The sequence below is a fragment of the Populus nigra genome, chromosome 5 (assembly GCF_951802175.1).
Source record: "Populus nigra chromosome 5, ddPopNigr1.1, whole genome shotgun sequence".
Classification (NCBI taxonomy): domain Eukaryota; kingdom Viridiplantae; phylum Streptophyta; class Magnoliopsida; order Malpighiales; family Salicaceae; genus Populus; species Populus nigra.
In genome coordinates, this window is record NC_084856.1 from 20,063,654 (window position 1) to 20,080,328 (window position 16,675).

At 33.9% G+C, this 16,675-nt stretch overlaps 4 protein-coding genes across 7 annotated transcripts; 3 read left to right on the top strand and 1 right to left on the bottom strand.

Moving 5' to 3' along the window:
• Positions 1 to 1,163: 1,163 nt before the first annotated feature.
• Positions 1,164 to 1,859, top strand: LOC133694863 (transcription factor HEC3-like). The gene has a single exon (XM_062116559.1). The coding sequence runs from the start codon at positions 1,164 to 1,166 to the stop codon at positions 1,857 to 1,859; it is 696 nt and encodes a 231-aa protein (XP_061972543.1).
• Positions 1,860 to 7,109: 5,250 nt separating this feature from the next.
• Positions 7,110 to 11,286, top strand: LOC133694949 (protein trichome berefringence-like 7). 2 transcript variants are annotated; one of them, XR_009842345.1, is made up of 5 exons: positions 7,110 to 8,589; positions 9,368 to 9,526; positions 9,950 to 10,261; positions 10,878 to 10,982; positions 11,079 to 11,286. XR_009842345.1 is itself a non-coding variant. In XM_062116642.1 (5 exons), the coding sequence occupies exons 2-4, from the start codon at positions 7,784 to 7,786 to the stop codon at positions 10,230 to 10,232; spliced, it is 1,248 nt and encodes a 415-aa protein (XP_061972626.1). In that variant the 5' UTR covers positions 7,110 to 7,317; positions 7,626 to 7,783; the 3' UTR covers positions 10,233 to 10,261; positions 10,878 to 11,286. The 2 variants fall into 2 exon arrangements, 1 of the variants encoding a protein (XP_061972626.1); XM_062116642.1 differs by having other exon boundaries at positions 7,110 to 7,317; positions 7,626 to 8,589; positions 10,878 to 11,286.
• Positions 11,256 to 16,469, bottom strand: LOC133694948 (pentatricopeptide repeat-containing protein At3g24000, mitochondrial-like). 3 transcript variants are annotated; one of them, XM_062116641.1, is made up of 5 exons: positions 14,580 to 16,469; positions 13,192 to 13,277; positions 12,191 to 13,001; positions 11,959 to 12,077; positions 11,256 to 11,448 (listed from the first exon to the last, which is right to left on the bottom strand). In XM_062116641.1, the coding sequence occupies exon 1, from the start codon at positions 16,313 to 16,315 to the stop codon at positions 14,795 to 14,797; it is 1,521 nt and encodes a 506-aa protein (XP_061972625.1). In that variant the 5' UTR covers positions 16,316 to 16,469; the 3' UTR covers positions 11,256 to 11,448; positions 11,959 to 12,077; positions 12,191 to 13,001; positions 13,192 to 13,277; positions 14,580 to 14,794. The 3 variants fall into 3 exon arrangements, with proteins under 3 accessions (XP_061972625.1, XP_061972624.1, XP_061972622.1); XM_062116640.1 differs by having other exon boundaries at positions 11,959 to 12,995; XM_062116638.1 differs by having other exon boundaries at positions 11,959 to 13,001.
• Positions 12,484 to 13,439, top strand: LOC133694950 (protein TRACHEARY ELEMENT DIFFERENTIATION-RELATED 7A-like). The gene has a single exon (XM_062116643.1). It carries the CDS (start codon positions 12,484 to 12,486, stop codon positions 13,279 to 13,281), a length of 798 nt encoding a protein of 265 aa, XP_061972627.1. The 3' UTR covers positions 13,282 to 13,439.
• Positions 16,470 to 16,675: the final 206 nt, after the last annotated feature.

Below are 16,675 nucleotides of genomic sequence, written 5' to 3' on the forward strand. Positions count from 1 at the left end.
AAGTTTCAAGGTTAAAAGACTTTCACTTAAGAATATGTGATAGAAAATCATATAAATCATATTTTAAAGTTTCACCTAACAATTTAAACTATTAAATTAAATTGGTTATTTGATATGCTGTCGTTCTGAAGGGATATATTAGAGAATAATTTAAATTATATCTCAGAGTTTCATCTAATAATTTAGATCGAAATAGCTCATTAACAAATGTCAACATTTCTTGAATTAATCACGATATGATTATCTCTCATTGAGAAGTTTTTGGGAAAATGAATGATACCAAGATTTTAATTAATCTTTCCTTTCATGGGAATGGTACAAGCAGAATCTATCCACAAGTTGCTGCAAAGCTGTAATTAAAGACGTGATTGTATTGACCGAAGTAACGAAAACTTGGTGCTTATCTCTATCATTGTACTATAGTTTTAAGATAATGTGATAAACAAACACCACATAATAAATATAATTTACAAGTAAAATTTTCTTTGACTAGCTAAAGCATGCCAAGCCCTAATGCAATTGTTCAAGAATTAATTAAACACGAACAACCAACTTAAATGAGTGTTATGAAACTAATACAATGATGATGATGATGAGGTAACTTTTCAAGAAGGCATGCCAGGCTCAATTCCTATATTGACCGAACCGAAAGAGAATGTGTGTGTCATCTTAAAAACAAGCTTTTAAGAAGCAGCCTAGGAATTCAGTGCTTGTCTTGGCAAGGGATAATTTTAAAGTAATATTGTAAGACTATTTTTCGAGTGTAGCGAAGTCTGCTAGCATTCATTAGGAGCAATTCTTGATTCTAAGGGAGAAAATCTCAACCCTTGATCATTTCATGCTGCAAGCCAAAACCTCTCTCTTTTCAATTCAATATTTTATACATGTTGCGTTGCATCCCTTTGGTATAAAAAAGTCTGCCTCAAATCATTCTCCCTCTCTCTCCCTCTCTCCAGCCAAGCTGCTAGGGAGACACCTAATTAAGAGGGTTTTCTTCATTACTCTAGTACAAACCCTTCACTTTGTGTATTATTTGAGATCTGGATCCCTAGCTACCATTTGTGATCATTTATGTAAGTCAGTAATCACTTCAAGAACCCATAAGATAGCACTGCCCACTCTTTTTGTTGAGTACAAAGCTCTTCGAGTCACATCCTTCCATCATGGATTTCAATCAAGCTAAATTCAACCACACATGGAATCTTGATATGTCCATGGAAGATCAAATTCTTCATCATGACCAGCTTCCCTTTAACTCAATTTGGCCTAGCTGCCCTCTGCAAACACAGCAAACACAAATTCCAGCTTCAAGCCAAACACCAATCTCAACCTTTCTTGGTGACCAAATATGCAACAATACAGAGGAGGAGGAGGATGAGCCGGAAGAAGAGCTGGGAGCTATGAAAGAAATGATGTATAGAATTGCCGCGATGCAGCCAGTAGAGATAGATCCGGCCACGATTCGCAAGCCAAAAAGACGAAACGTTAGGATTAGCGATGACCCCCAGAGCGTGGCTGCGCGTCTTAGGCGAGAAAGGATAAGTGAAAAGATCAGAATTCTACAAAGGCTTGTTCCTGGGGGAAGAAAAATGGACACTGCTTCAATGCTAGAAGAAGCTATCCGTTACGTTAAGTTCTTGAAAAGGCAAATTCGCCTGCTTCAACCTAACCATCATCAGCAGCACCAACCATGCACTACCAATGGAGACTGGCAAATTCCATACAGCAATAAACCTCTTGATTCTATCACCACCACTCCATCCCTCCTCGAACCCCGAGCCGGAGGCCTCGGATACATTCTTGGTGGGAATACCGGGGGCAATCCCTTGTGCTTTAATCATGAGGTAATTAGTGATTAGGGCTAAAGTGAACACTAGCTAGTGATCATTAGTGTGTTAACGAGCCATAATTAATGAACTAGTGGTAATTAAGAGGTGTGTGTGTGTATACATATATAAGCTAGCTAGCTAGGTAGCATATATATGAGGGAAAAAGGTTGTTAGGATATTGTTGACTAAAAGATATATATGGTCTGTGGAATAATCATAACGGTTAGCTTGAGTTGCGTCGAACCATATATCCTTCTATATAATATATGATAAAGATCTTGGAGTTTGTAGGGTTGGCCGGAAAGTTTGTTTGGCCGACTCTCTTCCTGGAATAAACAGTGACGTGTGTATGTATCATAATGTATGCTTCTGAGTATTTTGTTTCTGTTTATATACGTATATCTAACAATTACATGGGTATAAATGGAGTTATGTGGACAACTTATGAATGTATGTATTTTGAAATATGTCTAGGCATATATACAAACACATATACCGTATATTTATAGCTTGTATCTTGTAATTCTGTCTATGTAATTGTATGCATCCAATATGTAGTGTATGATATATAGGATGTGATTATGTATATATGGGCAACCTCTCTTAGTTGTGAGAATGTTATTAGGTTGCCTAAATTGTTTGATTTAGTTTTTTAATTTAAAATACCCTAGGGTAAACTTTACTAACTTGGAGAGAAGAACACTGAATAAAACTTTTATAGGATGTGCATAACAAAATCTGTTCTTTGTGGTTGATTTTTCTATGATTTTTCCTGTCACCTTGCACTTACATTTTTTGGTCATGATTTACATGTAGGAGTAGTATTTAGTGTACTAAACTGAAATTCATGCATTAAATCCAAACATATTGTTGAGTTGTGAGTAATTAAGTTTATGTAAATGTAGTAGTTAATTATCTCTAATATTATTATGTACAATATAACCTTGATAAATTAATATTATTGATTAAATAATATTTCTGGTTGGTACCAAGGTAGTAAATTAATAATTAGCTAAATTTGTAAGATAATATATTAAAAAAAATACACATAGGTCTACTTGATCATGTATAGATTAATGATCTCCTTACACATTATAATGTGATTATTGTTTTGAGTGAGATTTTGCATGAGACAGGTTTTAATATAGAATTATTGTCTTAAACTTTATGTTTTTTTATTGCTTTTCATGTTTTCAATAATTTGCTCGTCACTCAATAATTATGAAGTTATCTCATTTTTTTATAAATAATTCAAAAAATACTCAACATCTATTATATTATGATACTCAACACAACAATCATTTTGAATGTTAATCTAGATTTTATGAAGCTATATTATTCATTAAATTAATTTTACAATGTTAAAAATAATTTTTAATTATACTTGCTTGAATATATATTCTCTAAGCCAAGATTGCAAGATTCAGTACATCTAAAACATTTATTTTTTCCCTAAATTTGAGATTCTAATTTTATAAACCTTCAACGGATTTTGATAAAATTGACGATAATAACTCATCTTAAATGCTCATATGATTCCTGCATCACAAGGTTGAATATTCAATGTTGTGTTTGATGTCAAGGAAAATAATTCATTTTGTTTTTCAAACCGTCAATAATTTTTAGATGTGTGGAACAATTAACGACAGGCAAGAGAACTTTTCTACTATCTATTTCTCTATCAGACTATCAAACATATTCTTGGAACAAGATCTCAAACATTCATACTTGTTTGTTGGCATGATACTTGTAGTTCATACTGTTTAAGCTCACATGCTTGAAACACAACGATTTAGTATACTTGTCAATAAACTATAAATGAATTTTTTTATAACCCTTTTCATTATAGGAAGTAACAATAATAAGTATTTTCTTGTATTGTCTATTACCTTCAAGTTTCTTAGTTATAAGAGAATGATACAGTGGAAGCTTATAAAACAATCATATTTCATCCATATTGAAAATATTTTTCATGAAAAGTTGATCTAGTTTCTCTCTTATGGACCACAAATTGCTTTCAACATGCTCATATCAACTTATATGTTTTCTTTAATATGTCTTGATGTCATGTCGTGATTTGAAGCGTTTGAGCTAGTTTTGAAAAAAATAGAATTTTAGTGTATCTACAAGGTACAATTTTTTCAAAAACTCTTTTTTTTTTCTCTATGATTAGTTCTCTGGTCATATTTATATATTTTTTGTATTAAAATATCACTCAAGAGAACCTTGTTTAGCTTTACAAATTTTTAGATTTGTGTTGTTTGACATCACTTTTTTTTTTTTTATATCGACTGATAAATACTTTGATGATTTTACTTTGATGATTTTTTAATCGTATTTGATATTGTTGCTTGGCTCATTTGTAAGTTAAAGTTTTTTTACACACCATGTTGTAATTGCTTTTGGATACAAGTTAGATTTTCTATATTGTACTCACACAATGCTTTACGTTTTTGTTGTTGTTCATTTTGTTACATCTTCAAAATGAGAAAACATTGTGTTTGTTTTTATTGTTTATGATATTGTATGTTTTTTTTATATACATATTTTTTCTAATTTGTTTCAAAAGTAGTGATCCATTACTTCTTCTGTTTAAGAAGACTAATTACATTCATGAGCTTAATTTAGTTAAATAAGTATATAAAAGAATGAGAACTCATAATTTAGTAATTAGGTAATATTCATATTATCACAATACACAATACATGTATTAAGTTCAATATTTTAGGGGAAAAAAAGAATACCTTGACACATTGCTAATTATTATATAATATTTTATTCATTAATGTATAAATTACTAATTATTAATTTATCAATTAAATAATATTTTAATCAATAAATAAATTCTCATGATTTCAAATACATTGATTTATAGAGATTTAGGTAGTTAATTAATTATCTCGTTAGTTAATTGAAGGGGAATTTTCAGAAAGTGATAATTATGATGCATGCATGGACAAACTTTTTTCTTCAATTTGGATGAGTGAAGGACCTTCATGCAACACTATATGCTAGCTGGTAAGCTGGAAACTACTTGCCTTCCGAAGCCACTCTTCAAGCAAATGTAAAAGAGATCTCTGCACAAATATGAAACTTCTGCGTTTAATTGAATAATTGGAGAAGATTCTGAGAAAAGTGACATTTTTTGTGTTTATCTCTTTAATGAAACTCCTCGACACATTAATTTGGATAAATTACCATCATATAATTCTTATTATTTTTATGGCATAGACTACTGTTAAATACCATCATTAAATATATGAAGTTTAATTTTTTCTGAAAATATTTGTTTCCCTCGGAGGACATTAGAGAGAGGGATTATTCTAAAGCATTGATACTGGTTTTTTCATCCACGTTTACTAGTGATGAAGCTGTAATTATATACTAGTGATCATCCATGTCAAGTACTAGAGGAAATTAGAGAGGAAAGGGAGACTCATCATATGCGCAAATGTTAGATTTATTCTTAATGCGTGCCTAAACCAAAATAAATAAATAAATAAAAAATCTCATCATCTAAATTTCCCAATTCCAATTCCCTCTCATTCTGTGAATTGATTCAAAGTCAAACTCATGATGGATACTTCCTTTGGTGGACAAATTTATTTTTGTGACCAAAATAATATTTCCCATTTCTAACTTATAACTAATGCCTCTTCCTTTTTTATATTTCGGTTATATATATATATATATATATATATGGCCCAACACCCATACACCTTCCATGGTAAACAAATTTAGCTCATTCTAGTTAGGGTTCTCGAGTTGATGTGCAAGGCAAGAGAACGCTATGATGTTATGGGTATATTTCTCGATATAGTGGAACTTTTTAATTGAGTATTGAAAAAGTGATTTTTGTATTTTATAAAATAAATTAAAAAAATATGTGAATTAATAAATCATAGACAGAGTTGTTCATGCTAATTAAAAACTAAAATAGAAAGTTAATCATAAATTGATAATTTCTATGGAAAATATAAATAAAATATAAAATTTAAGAAAAACCATATAAAACTCTTTCAATAAAAATTAATAAAATAGATATTTTATCTGTATTAAATGCTTACGAGGGAATTGTTATTTTTTTTTAAAATAAGTATGTTAGGTTCATATATAGACAGAGTTTTTTTTTTCATTTTTTTTAAAGGGTGAATCTAAAAACACTAAAATCATAGTTATTAGTGACCATAATTTGACCATCAAAGAACTTTCTGTTTTTTTTTTTTTTTGAAGATTTCCTCTCTCTTCTCTAGACATTCATGGATTGAAACAAAAAAAAAACTTATAGAACAAAACATAAAATCCAATCATTCTTGTTTTATAGGTATTTCGAACATTGGCTATCAATTTAGTAGACTTCAATATAATGTGTTCTTGATTCGAAAAAGTGCAAAACGAGACCTTGTGAACTTGGCAATGAAAGCAAGAAAACCATGGTGACTACTTTGGAAGGAAGGAGAAGTGACGAAAATTCACGAGTCCATCAAGTCCATCTTTCGGCTTACCCAGAGGCATGAGAGCAACACGGTAAAATTAGGCATTGAATATGAGAAACAAAATTAATTACATGGCCAGCCAGCATTGCGAAGGACAGATATTCTATTATCAATTATCAGTGATCATCATACCCTTTTTAGTAGTTTTTGTTATTACAATTTAAAAAAAAAAAAATTGAAAAAATAATATAAATTATAATTTTTTTAATTAAATTTTTTTATAAGATTTTTAATGAAACTCGTGCAAGTACTCTAACTAAATTCTTTCACTGTTGTTAAAATAAAATGTAGTTTTAATCGCGTATTATTATATTAAAATTTTGTTTATTTTTGAGTTTTAAAAGTATTTTTAGAAAAATAGAAATTTTTATTTTTTATTTTACTTTAAATTAATTTGTTTTTATTTGTATTGATATTAAAAATATTTTAAAAAAAATAAAAAATATTATTTTAAATAAAAAATATGATAAAAAAATACTATTAATGTACTAACAAACACATGTAAAAACACAGGAATCTGAATTGATAAAGTTGAAAAGAAAATAATATTTTTTAAAAAGGAATTATGATGAGATCTATGCTTTGGGACTGAAATAAAATAATTATTAGAGTACATGCAAGTTATAGTTTCAGAATATAAATCCATCCTTAATGGAATCATTAGTCATTACATCAGACAAGATGATAAGGACAATTATTTTGTTAATGTATTTGGTCCGAAATGTACTAGAAATAAAATATTTACCGAAAAAGGTTCAAATTAAAGTAATAAAACAGTAATTAGTCGCTTAGATTTGCCAAGTCTCCATCTCTAACTAACCTGAAAAATTATATGCTCTCCAGCCTTGTCTCTGTTTCTCTCTCTCTCTCTCTCTCAACCAACTCCGATCTCTTTTATCTCCAATTCACGTCCATCTATCTGCTCCATCACCGTTTAAATCTCTCAAAGTTGTGCTCCTCTACAAAATTATCTACTCAATGAATTAAAAATGGTATGCTCTCTCAGTCTCTGCATCATCAACCAATAAGTTTGTGTAATTGTAAAAGTCTTGACATTTTCATTCAAGATTATTTCTTTTTGAATCTGGTTTCTGTTTCTTGAGATTTGATGGATGCCCATTTTGTTTTTCTATCATCTCTCTAGTGTGGTGTGGTTAAAAATGGCTTTGAGCAAGGATTTTTGAGGTTCTGGATTGGTGTATATTTGTAATGCTGTTGTTATACTTTGAAACTATTGTGATTTTTTGAGATTGATGTTGGTTTTGTTTTGTCTTTGTTGATACGATAATGTCTGGTTCAGTGGTTCTTTGATTGATACCATGGTGGGTTTGAACTTCGAAGTGCTTTCACTTTGGAAAGTCGGGTTCTTGGAGGATCATGAAATGGGAAATTGAGAGTCCTTTTTTTCTTAGAATGAGAATTGTTTGTTGATTATTGGTAGTATGGTTGAGTGAGGTAATGTCTACTTTTAATAGGAGTAAGTCAATAAACCAGAGGACCTTGGGTGTTGGAACCCCAAGAACTGCTAGTTTCGGAAGCCCCAGAGTAAAATTGACCTCAGTCTCGCATTGGTTTCGATGGCTTGTTGTGATTGGAGCTTTGTTTCCATTTTCTATTGCCATTGCTGGAGGTTACTTTTATCTTCTTCCAAGTCTCACTCAAGCATTTCAGGGTTTTGGTACTTCCAAGCTCAATGATTCGATGGAAGAATGCAATCTCTTTGATGGCAATTGGGTTTTCGATGAGAGTTACCCTTTATACAATGCTTCAGAATGTCCTTTTGCAGAACAAGGATTCAATTGCTTAGGGAATGGAAGGAGAGATGAGGATTATCTTAGATGGAGGTGGAAACCCAAGAGGTGTGATATTCCACGATTCAATGTACATGATATTTTGGAAAGGCTTCGAAATAAGAGGGTTGTATTTGTTGGTGATTCTATGAGTAGAACACAGTGGGAATCATTAATATGTTTGCTGATGACTGGAGTGGAGGATAAAAACAGTGTTTATGAAGTCAACAATCATAACATAACAAAACGGATTAGATTTTTAAGTGTCCGATTCAACTCCTTTAATTTCACAGTTGAGTTCTTTCGCTCGGTTTTCTTGGTGCAGCATGTTTGGATGCCTAGACATGTGCCAAGGAGGGTTAGGTCGACACTTAAACTGGACAAGTTGGACGATATTAGCAACCAGTGGGTAAATTCGGATATTCTCATATTCAACACAGGACATTGGTGGGTGCCTGAGAAGCTCTTTGAAACGTAAGTTCTCCAACCTAGGTTTTCATTTGCACTCATGGATCTTTTATTTTGAATTTAAATTCAAAATTTCAAGCATAGGTTTTCATAAATGATTTTGATGGAAAAAACATATTGAACCAAATTATTTCAGGCGCAATGTTGCCCACTCTTCATGGCACATTTATTGGATTAATTGGCTGATGTTCTGTATCTCGGATTTTTACATCTTTTGGAATCCACAGAAGTCTGTGCTTTGGATGCTTTAGAATTCAGTTGCGCTTTACTTGCAACTATTGTTATTAATTGAAGTGCCTATGATAAAAAGCTGCTGCAACAAAATATGGTTTGGTGGGATTTGCAGCTTAGCAACTTGCTTTGTGAGAAAGATGTTTTTCCTTCTGAGGATACCGTTTCCACTAGAGAAAAGGAATGACTGCTTGTGTCAAAACGTATGTTGTCAACTATGTATAATTAATCATAATGCAGGACCTAGAATATTAGTTTTTCTTATGCATTTCGAACTGGAGTCCAAGGTTGAAAAAAGCTGTATTTTGAAATTCAAAATATACACTGACGGTGCATGTCTAGCAGTATTCGAGAAGTATAACAAGACTAATTAACATTCTGCTTTACCACTTTATCCTTGTGTAGACTGAATTTCATGAATATCATGCTGTGGCATCAGTGTTTCTTCATCTTGCACATGGCTAACTTAATCCCCTATAAGTGCACATTATCGTATTATTTCCTACCACAGGCATGAGCTCTCCATTTTACATGAAAATTGTGTTTTGAACAGGGGCTGCTATTTCCAAGTTGCAAATACTGTAAGACTTGGAATGTCAATTCCCGTTGCCTTCAGAATTGCACTGGACACTTGGGCATCATGGGTTGAGAAAATGATTGACACAAATAGAACACATGTCTTCTTTCGGACATATGAGCCATCTCACTGGAGGTACTCTTTAATTCTGAAACCACATTTGGCGCGCTCCCTCCCAAAAATGCTTAGCTTTCTATTTTGTGTAACTGCTAAAAATTTTGTCATGCCTGTCCTGCCTGTTCTCATTGAAGAGTATTATTATAAAACTATCTTCGCTCCTGCCTGTTCTCATTGTAGAGTATTACTATAAAACTATCTTCGCTCCTTTGCTTTTCCTTTCTTTTTCTTTGTGTTTACCAAAACTGACGTTACTTCTCCAAATGATGGGCATATTAAAGCTTCATGCATGTTTATTAGCAGTTGCTGTTCACACATTTTATCATCTCATTTATTTGCTCTACTTGTTTCCTTATTTTTAAATTCACCGTGTCTATAAGTTGCACATTTACTCTCTTTGGTGTGACTAAATATGATTTTTTTATTTTTTTTTGGAATCAGTGAACAATCTCATAGGCTTTGCAATATGTCCAATATTCCAATCTCAGAAGCAGGAGGCAAGGACAGAAGTGTATTTTCAGACACAATATTGGAAGCGGTAAACAATCTGACAGTTCCTATAACTGTACTCCATATAACCTCCATGTCAGCTTTCAGGAGTGATGCACATGTGGGCAAGTGGAATGGCAATCCATCTATACCTGATTGTAGCCATTGGTGCCTACCTGGAGTACCAGATATGTGGAATGAAATTCTACTGTCGTACCTGCTATCCCAGTCATGAGCTTCCTCTCAGATTAATTGCAGCGGAATGTGAGTATCACTTCCTATATTTTTCCCTTACTTCAGTGCATCTAAGCGTAATTTATTATCTGCTCTCCTCTATCTACGTCTCTTTCTGTAATGTCCATCATAAGCGTGTTTTTGAGTGTTGAGTGGACATATATTTGAACCTAAGTCCTGCTTTGACCCCATTTCATCCTCCAAGGGAAACCTAGAAAGCCAAATAACTACCACTTGCATCAGCAAACGGACTTAATACTTTCTTCTTTATGAGTTATTACCATCTCTGCTAAGGGCAGTCATTCATTTTTGTTCACATTATAAAATGACTTCTTCTGTGTCAGTTTCTATCAGCGCTTAAACTTGTTTGTCTTGGTTTAGGAACATTCTGCTAGAAAACTGGAGAAACAGGAGCAGGAATTTATGCTCTGCGTTGTCACTTGCCTAGTCTTAATTTTTGCACTTGCTGCCCAACAACATAAACATTCTCTGATGATGAAAACCCAGTCTCCAATATAAAAACAGGGAATTAATCACCACAAAAGCTCCCATTTCAGTTATTGATGACAAATTTTCCGTTAAAATAGGAGGGGGGGGGGGGGGTTGATGGCATACACTTAGAACAATGTTTCTTTCCTCGTTGCAGATTGAAAAGTGTACATTTACTACCTGTCAAGTCAGCCAAACCCCACCTCTGGTCCACGAGCAGCTCTGGTGTGAATTGTGAAGCCAGAAGAATTGAGAATATTTGGTCTGGGCTTTCTCGCAGTTTCTACTTGTTATCTTTTGTTTACTGAAGTTATGTTGCAGTACTGATTTTGCACCTGGTGTTTTGATGGAAGTGTAGGTTACACAGAAAATACAGTTTTGAAGAGAAACCAATTTGTTCATTCTTTTTGCAAATTTTTGGTTGTTGGGAAGGGGCTGAAATCTGGTCTCCAATGTATAACAATTTTGTCCACCTTGTAGTAAAAATGATGGTTCTGGTTTTTGTTTCTTGAACAAAATGGAAAAGGGAAAGTGATGAAATAGAAATTCTCTATTGTATTTGTCAATTCTTGAATTGGTGCTTGTGCTTCTGAGACAGCTTGATGTATTACAGTATGATAAGAAGGTTGCCCTTTTTTTATATTTGAGGACCTGCTTTCATGCTTATTTCTGCTCTGCAAATTCCTTTTGTCATACATAAGCAACAACCACTAGCCCCGCCAACTTGCCTGGAAACAAAGTCAGGTTAAGAGTTGTGAAGATGAATGACTTGAATACAGCCCTCAAAAACTAACTAAATCGAGAAAATATTTTCTATGATTTCAGTATTCATGAGAATCTGAGAAATCTTAAGAATGAAATCTCCAAGAATAGGATCTCCATCATAAGTAATTTATCAATGTACAAAAAAAATTAACCAAGATTTCCTTCTTTTTTTTCCTTACTAATCTGTCTTTATTTGCTCACAAGGAAATTTCAATTCATTTTTACATGCTCTCGTTTGACATTTTCCTGCTTATATATCTCACAATCATTTTTTTTTGTTAGATTTTAAAAATAAAATAAAATTTAAAAAAATATATTTTTAATTAAAAAAATACTTTTAAAAAACACAAACACAAATATACCAGTTACCAATAACACACTAAAAGGCTTTATAAACTGGGTAAACTGTATCTCATTTTCATATTTCACCTGCCTTTACCATGTAAGCTACTGTCGAAAACAATTTAACCGACCTCATGAGATTGGAAGCCACCTCCATGCCTTCATTCCCTCCACAGTTGTGGATCCGTCCTGTGCCCAGCGTTTAAGGAATTCGACATGATTGCACAATGTAGGGTTAACAGTCTTTGTTCTTCAAATAGATTATCAAAGGAAAAAAAACAACATCAGAGGCAGAGCAAGTCATTGTCAGAAAGAATCAAAATATGACTATTAGTAAGTGGTCAATGTATAGACGAGTCATACCAATCAACTCCATTGATATTCCTATCATGAGATGTAGAAAGGACACCTCTCAAATAATCAGAAAAACAAAAGAAGTGTTTTTTAATGCAATCAATGACAACTCTTTGAAAAACTTAGCATGCGAGTAAAGTTACTCAAAGCTTAGAAGCATGCAAAACATTTAACAACTGAAAACTCTTCTCGAGAGTTGACAGTATAAATACTATAAATAGGCAAAAGCACAACTCATAATATTCGTATCTCAGCAGCAGCAAAACATAATCTGTCAGCTTCCATCTCTTTCCCAAATTGAAATGGCTCCCCTTGATAACTATGACTACAACTTCCCATATTTTCCTCTACCACCACCGCATAATCCTCCATCCCCTCCAAAAGTTGTGCCGCCTCATAATTATCCATCCCCTCCAAAAGGGTCCCCACCCCATAATCCTCCGCCACCACACATTATACCCTCCCCTCCAAAAGTTGTCCCACCCCATAATTATCCATCCCCTCCAAAAGGGTCCCCACCCCATAATCCTCCGCCACCACACATTAAACCCTCCCCTCCAAAAGTTCCTCCACCACATCATCCAATTACTCCACCATCCCCATTCCCAGTGCCAGCAACACCACCCAATCATCCATTTCATCCGCCACCACCCCATCACATTCCTCCACCATCACCACCTCATATTATTCCACCTGCACCCTCTCATGTTATTCCATCTCCACCGCCAACACCAGGACATCATTCAACTGTTATAATTGTTGTCTTTGTCTCACTTGGTGGCCTATTCTTTCTTGCATTCCTCTCTGTTGCTCTCTGTTGCTTCATTAAGAAGAAAAAGAAGAAAACGGTTCAGAAAACTGAAATCTTAGAGTTTGATGAGCATACTAAAGTCCAGGAAGCCATTATTCCAGGCCCACATGGTGAGAAAATCACAGTACTAAACATTGAAGAGGATGTGCATCTTGTGGAGGAGATTAAGAAAAATGAAAAACTGGCTGAAGGTTCGCACATTAAATTGGCACATGATCATCCCCTGGATTCTGATATAGCAACATCCTCTTCTCGGTCCAATCAGCAGCATCTCGAGCACAAGGTCTGAATGAAACACAAGCGAATGAAATAAGTGGCAATGTAATCGTATATTCCTCACCATCAACAATATCCCTACTGGGATAATACATGAAAAATTTCTTAATTCTTTTTCAAAGTTGTCGATACTTCTGTTTTAATAAAAAGTAAAGCTTGTTGGACAGTAAAGTCATGCTCATTCATATTAGAAGTCCGAACCACACCAAGAAATTAAAATCAGAATTAGCACTATGGCATTAAAAGAGATGAAATTAAATCTCCAATAAAATATTGAAATTATCGCAAACTGGACACTCATCTACCCCATTAACATCCTAATTTAAGTGAGTGATCATGCAACATCGAATTAAACAGAAAACAACAAGCGTACACTTTGAGGCTTTACATGATAATACTGTTATAGCATCTGGTACTAGCTACAGAAAAACATGTCCTCTCATATCAGAAACTATTTTCACCTTAAAAAACATCAAGTATTGAACTGACGTTTAAACAAGGGGGGTCCATGATATTGGCTACAAAAGGTACCGTGCTCATAATGAGCATCATCATTTTACTCAAACCCACTTCTGTAGCATTATCATAATTGTCATCAACCATTATAATTACAGGGACTAGTGTCAAGTCTGGGATGACATCAGAATATTGCCTTTGGATACTAAATGATAGTTATGAAGCTAAGCGACAAATTGAAAATACTAAAAAATAAATTGATTTGACATACATGTTAGGCTTGCGTAGTGATATTACACGGGGAACATCCTAAGGGAAAGTTCTAGACATTACCTCCACTAGGGTAAGTTTACTACCTGGTTACAAATGGTCTTCCACTGCTCATTGAGGATTGATATGAGGTCTACAACCTTGTATGTGAAAGTTTAGGCTATGACCTTGTCAGATTGACATACTAACCATATCAAAATATCTTTTCTAAAGAAAGGTTTTTTGGTTTTGAGAGGGGAAAAGGTTTGAAACTTGTGTTAAATGTAAATGCATCTTCATCTGTTATTACCCTAATTGGTCTTTCAGAGTATAGGATAAAGAATTGATTATGTTAAAGGAAAAATATTTTTACCTTAAAGCATTTTTCCTGAGAGAAGCTGCAAAAGGTACCATGCTCATAATGAGCATTATCATTTTACTCAAACCCACATCTATAGCATTATCATAATTGTCGTCAACCATTCGCTGGGATGGCATCAGAATACTGCCTTTTGTTACTAAATGATAGTTATGATGCTAAGCCACAAATTGAAAATACTAAAAAATAAAACTGGAAAATCTGATCTTAAAGGATGGTGGCCATACCCGTTTAATTGCACTCAACAAGCAATGAACAGTTGTCAGTTAAGATGCGAAACTTAAATGTATTTAGATTTCAAGGACAGGGTAGTCCAAGCTTTTCCTTCTAAGCTAGTCATACCATGCCATATGTCTGAACAAGGAAAGAAAAACAAATGACCTGATCAACTGCAATGCCTGTGGCACAATAAATCATACAGTGAGTGTGATATTACAAAATTTTATGAAAGCGAGCATGATGAAATATTAATAACATGGATTTCCAGTTCAAAATCACCAGGCAACATTAGCACCTTGATCATTCTATCTAAAATTTCACACGTCACTTTTGTCAATGGATGAGAATGACATCCTTGGTAGAATTTGTGTACTGTTCCTGCTATTGTTATCCAGCTACAACCAGGAGTTTTAGCCAAACCCAATTCTCTCATCTTTGCCCTGGTTATTGTTATACCATCTGAAATACCATGAGATTTGTAAATATAACACAAGGCTATATAGTTTCCGGGGTTACTTGGTTCCAGTTCAAAAAGACAATGAGCTGCTATTTCACCAATATTGACATTCTTGTGCATCACACAACCACCCAGTAGCGCACCCCAGACACTTGCAGTTGCTTCTAACTTCATTCTCTGTACTAATCCAAGAGCTTCCTCGAGATGGCCAAAACGACCTAAGAGGTCCACCATACAAGCATAGTGCTCTACACCGGGTTCAAACCCATAATGTGATTGCATTGAATAAAAGATCCTCCGGCCTTCATCAATTAGACCTGAATGGCTGCAACTAGCCAAAACTGCAGTTAGTGTGACAGGGTTAGGTTTAAGTCCAAAACCTTTCATTTTCTTAAAAACTTCCAGAGATTCCTCTGCTCTCCCATGAACCCCATAACACGATATCATTGTGGTCCATGTAACAACATTCAATCTGCGCATGTTCCTGAAAACCTTTTCTGAATCATTCAAGCACCCACATTTGGCATACATATCAATCAATGAGTTACTAATCACAACATCCACATTGAAAAAAGTACTCTTCACTACTCGCCCATGAATTTCCTTCCCTTTCATCAAGTCACCTTCCCCTCCACAAGCATTCAAAATACTCGGTACCACCAAAGCATCCAACTTTACCCCTTCCTCAACCATATTCCTAACCAAACTCAAAGCCTCCACATAAAACCCTGCCCTCCCAAACCCAGAAATCATCAAATTCCAAACACCACAATCCCTCCACAACATATTAGAAAACACTCGCTTCGCCTCAACCAATTTCCCACCTTTCAAGTAAAAATCCAGAACAGAACTTCCCACAACAACATATCCCTCAAAACCAAGTCTAATCACCCAACCATGAAGCACAAACCCCAAATAACAATCTCCCACTCCAGCTACTGCCTTAAACAGTGGAGGCAACGTATAGTGATCCGGTCGAAAACCCATTTTCAAAAACTCATCAAAGATACAAATAGCATCAGAGTAACAATAATTCTGCGCATACGATGACATCATAATATTCCACGAATGCACGTTTCTTTCAGGCATTCTATCAAACACTTTACGGGCTTCTTGAAGAAACCCAGATTTCGAGTAGGCTAACAAGAGATCAGTTTGAAGGGTAACGTTGCTGAGGTAGTTACTTAAAAGGATTTGGACATTGATTTGTTTGGCTTGATAGATTAAAGAGTGATTGGCGCAGTTTCTTAGTAGAATCGAGAGGTGGTAAGCTGTTTTGTATGTCATTGGAACTTGGCTTTTTGGATGTTTAACGGTCGAGTCATGAAATGGCGCGAAGTAGAAAGAAGTTGAAGAGATGCGGTGGTTAAGTTTCAGGCTGTCAGCTTATAGAATATACCATTTATTTTACCCGTTCTTGGCTGCAGATAATATATATATTTAAAAAAAAAAAAAACAGTTGTATATAGAAGCTTTATCAACATATTTTTATACATAAAAAAAATTAAATGTAAATAAAAAAGCTATTTTTATATATAATCAAATAAATCAAGAATTATGTGTATTAATAAATAAAAAAAATTATTAATAATAAATGAAGATGAAAATTAAAAAATTAAAAAATATATATAAATCAAGATATTTAAC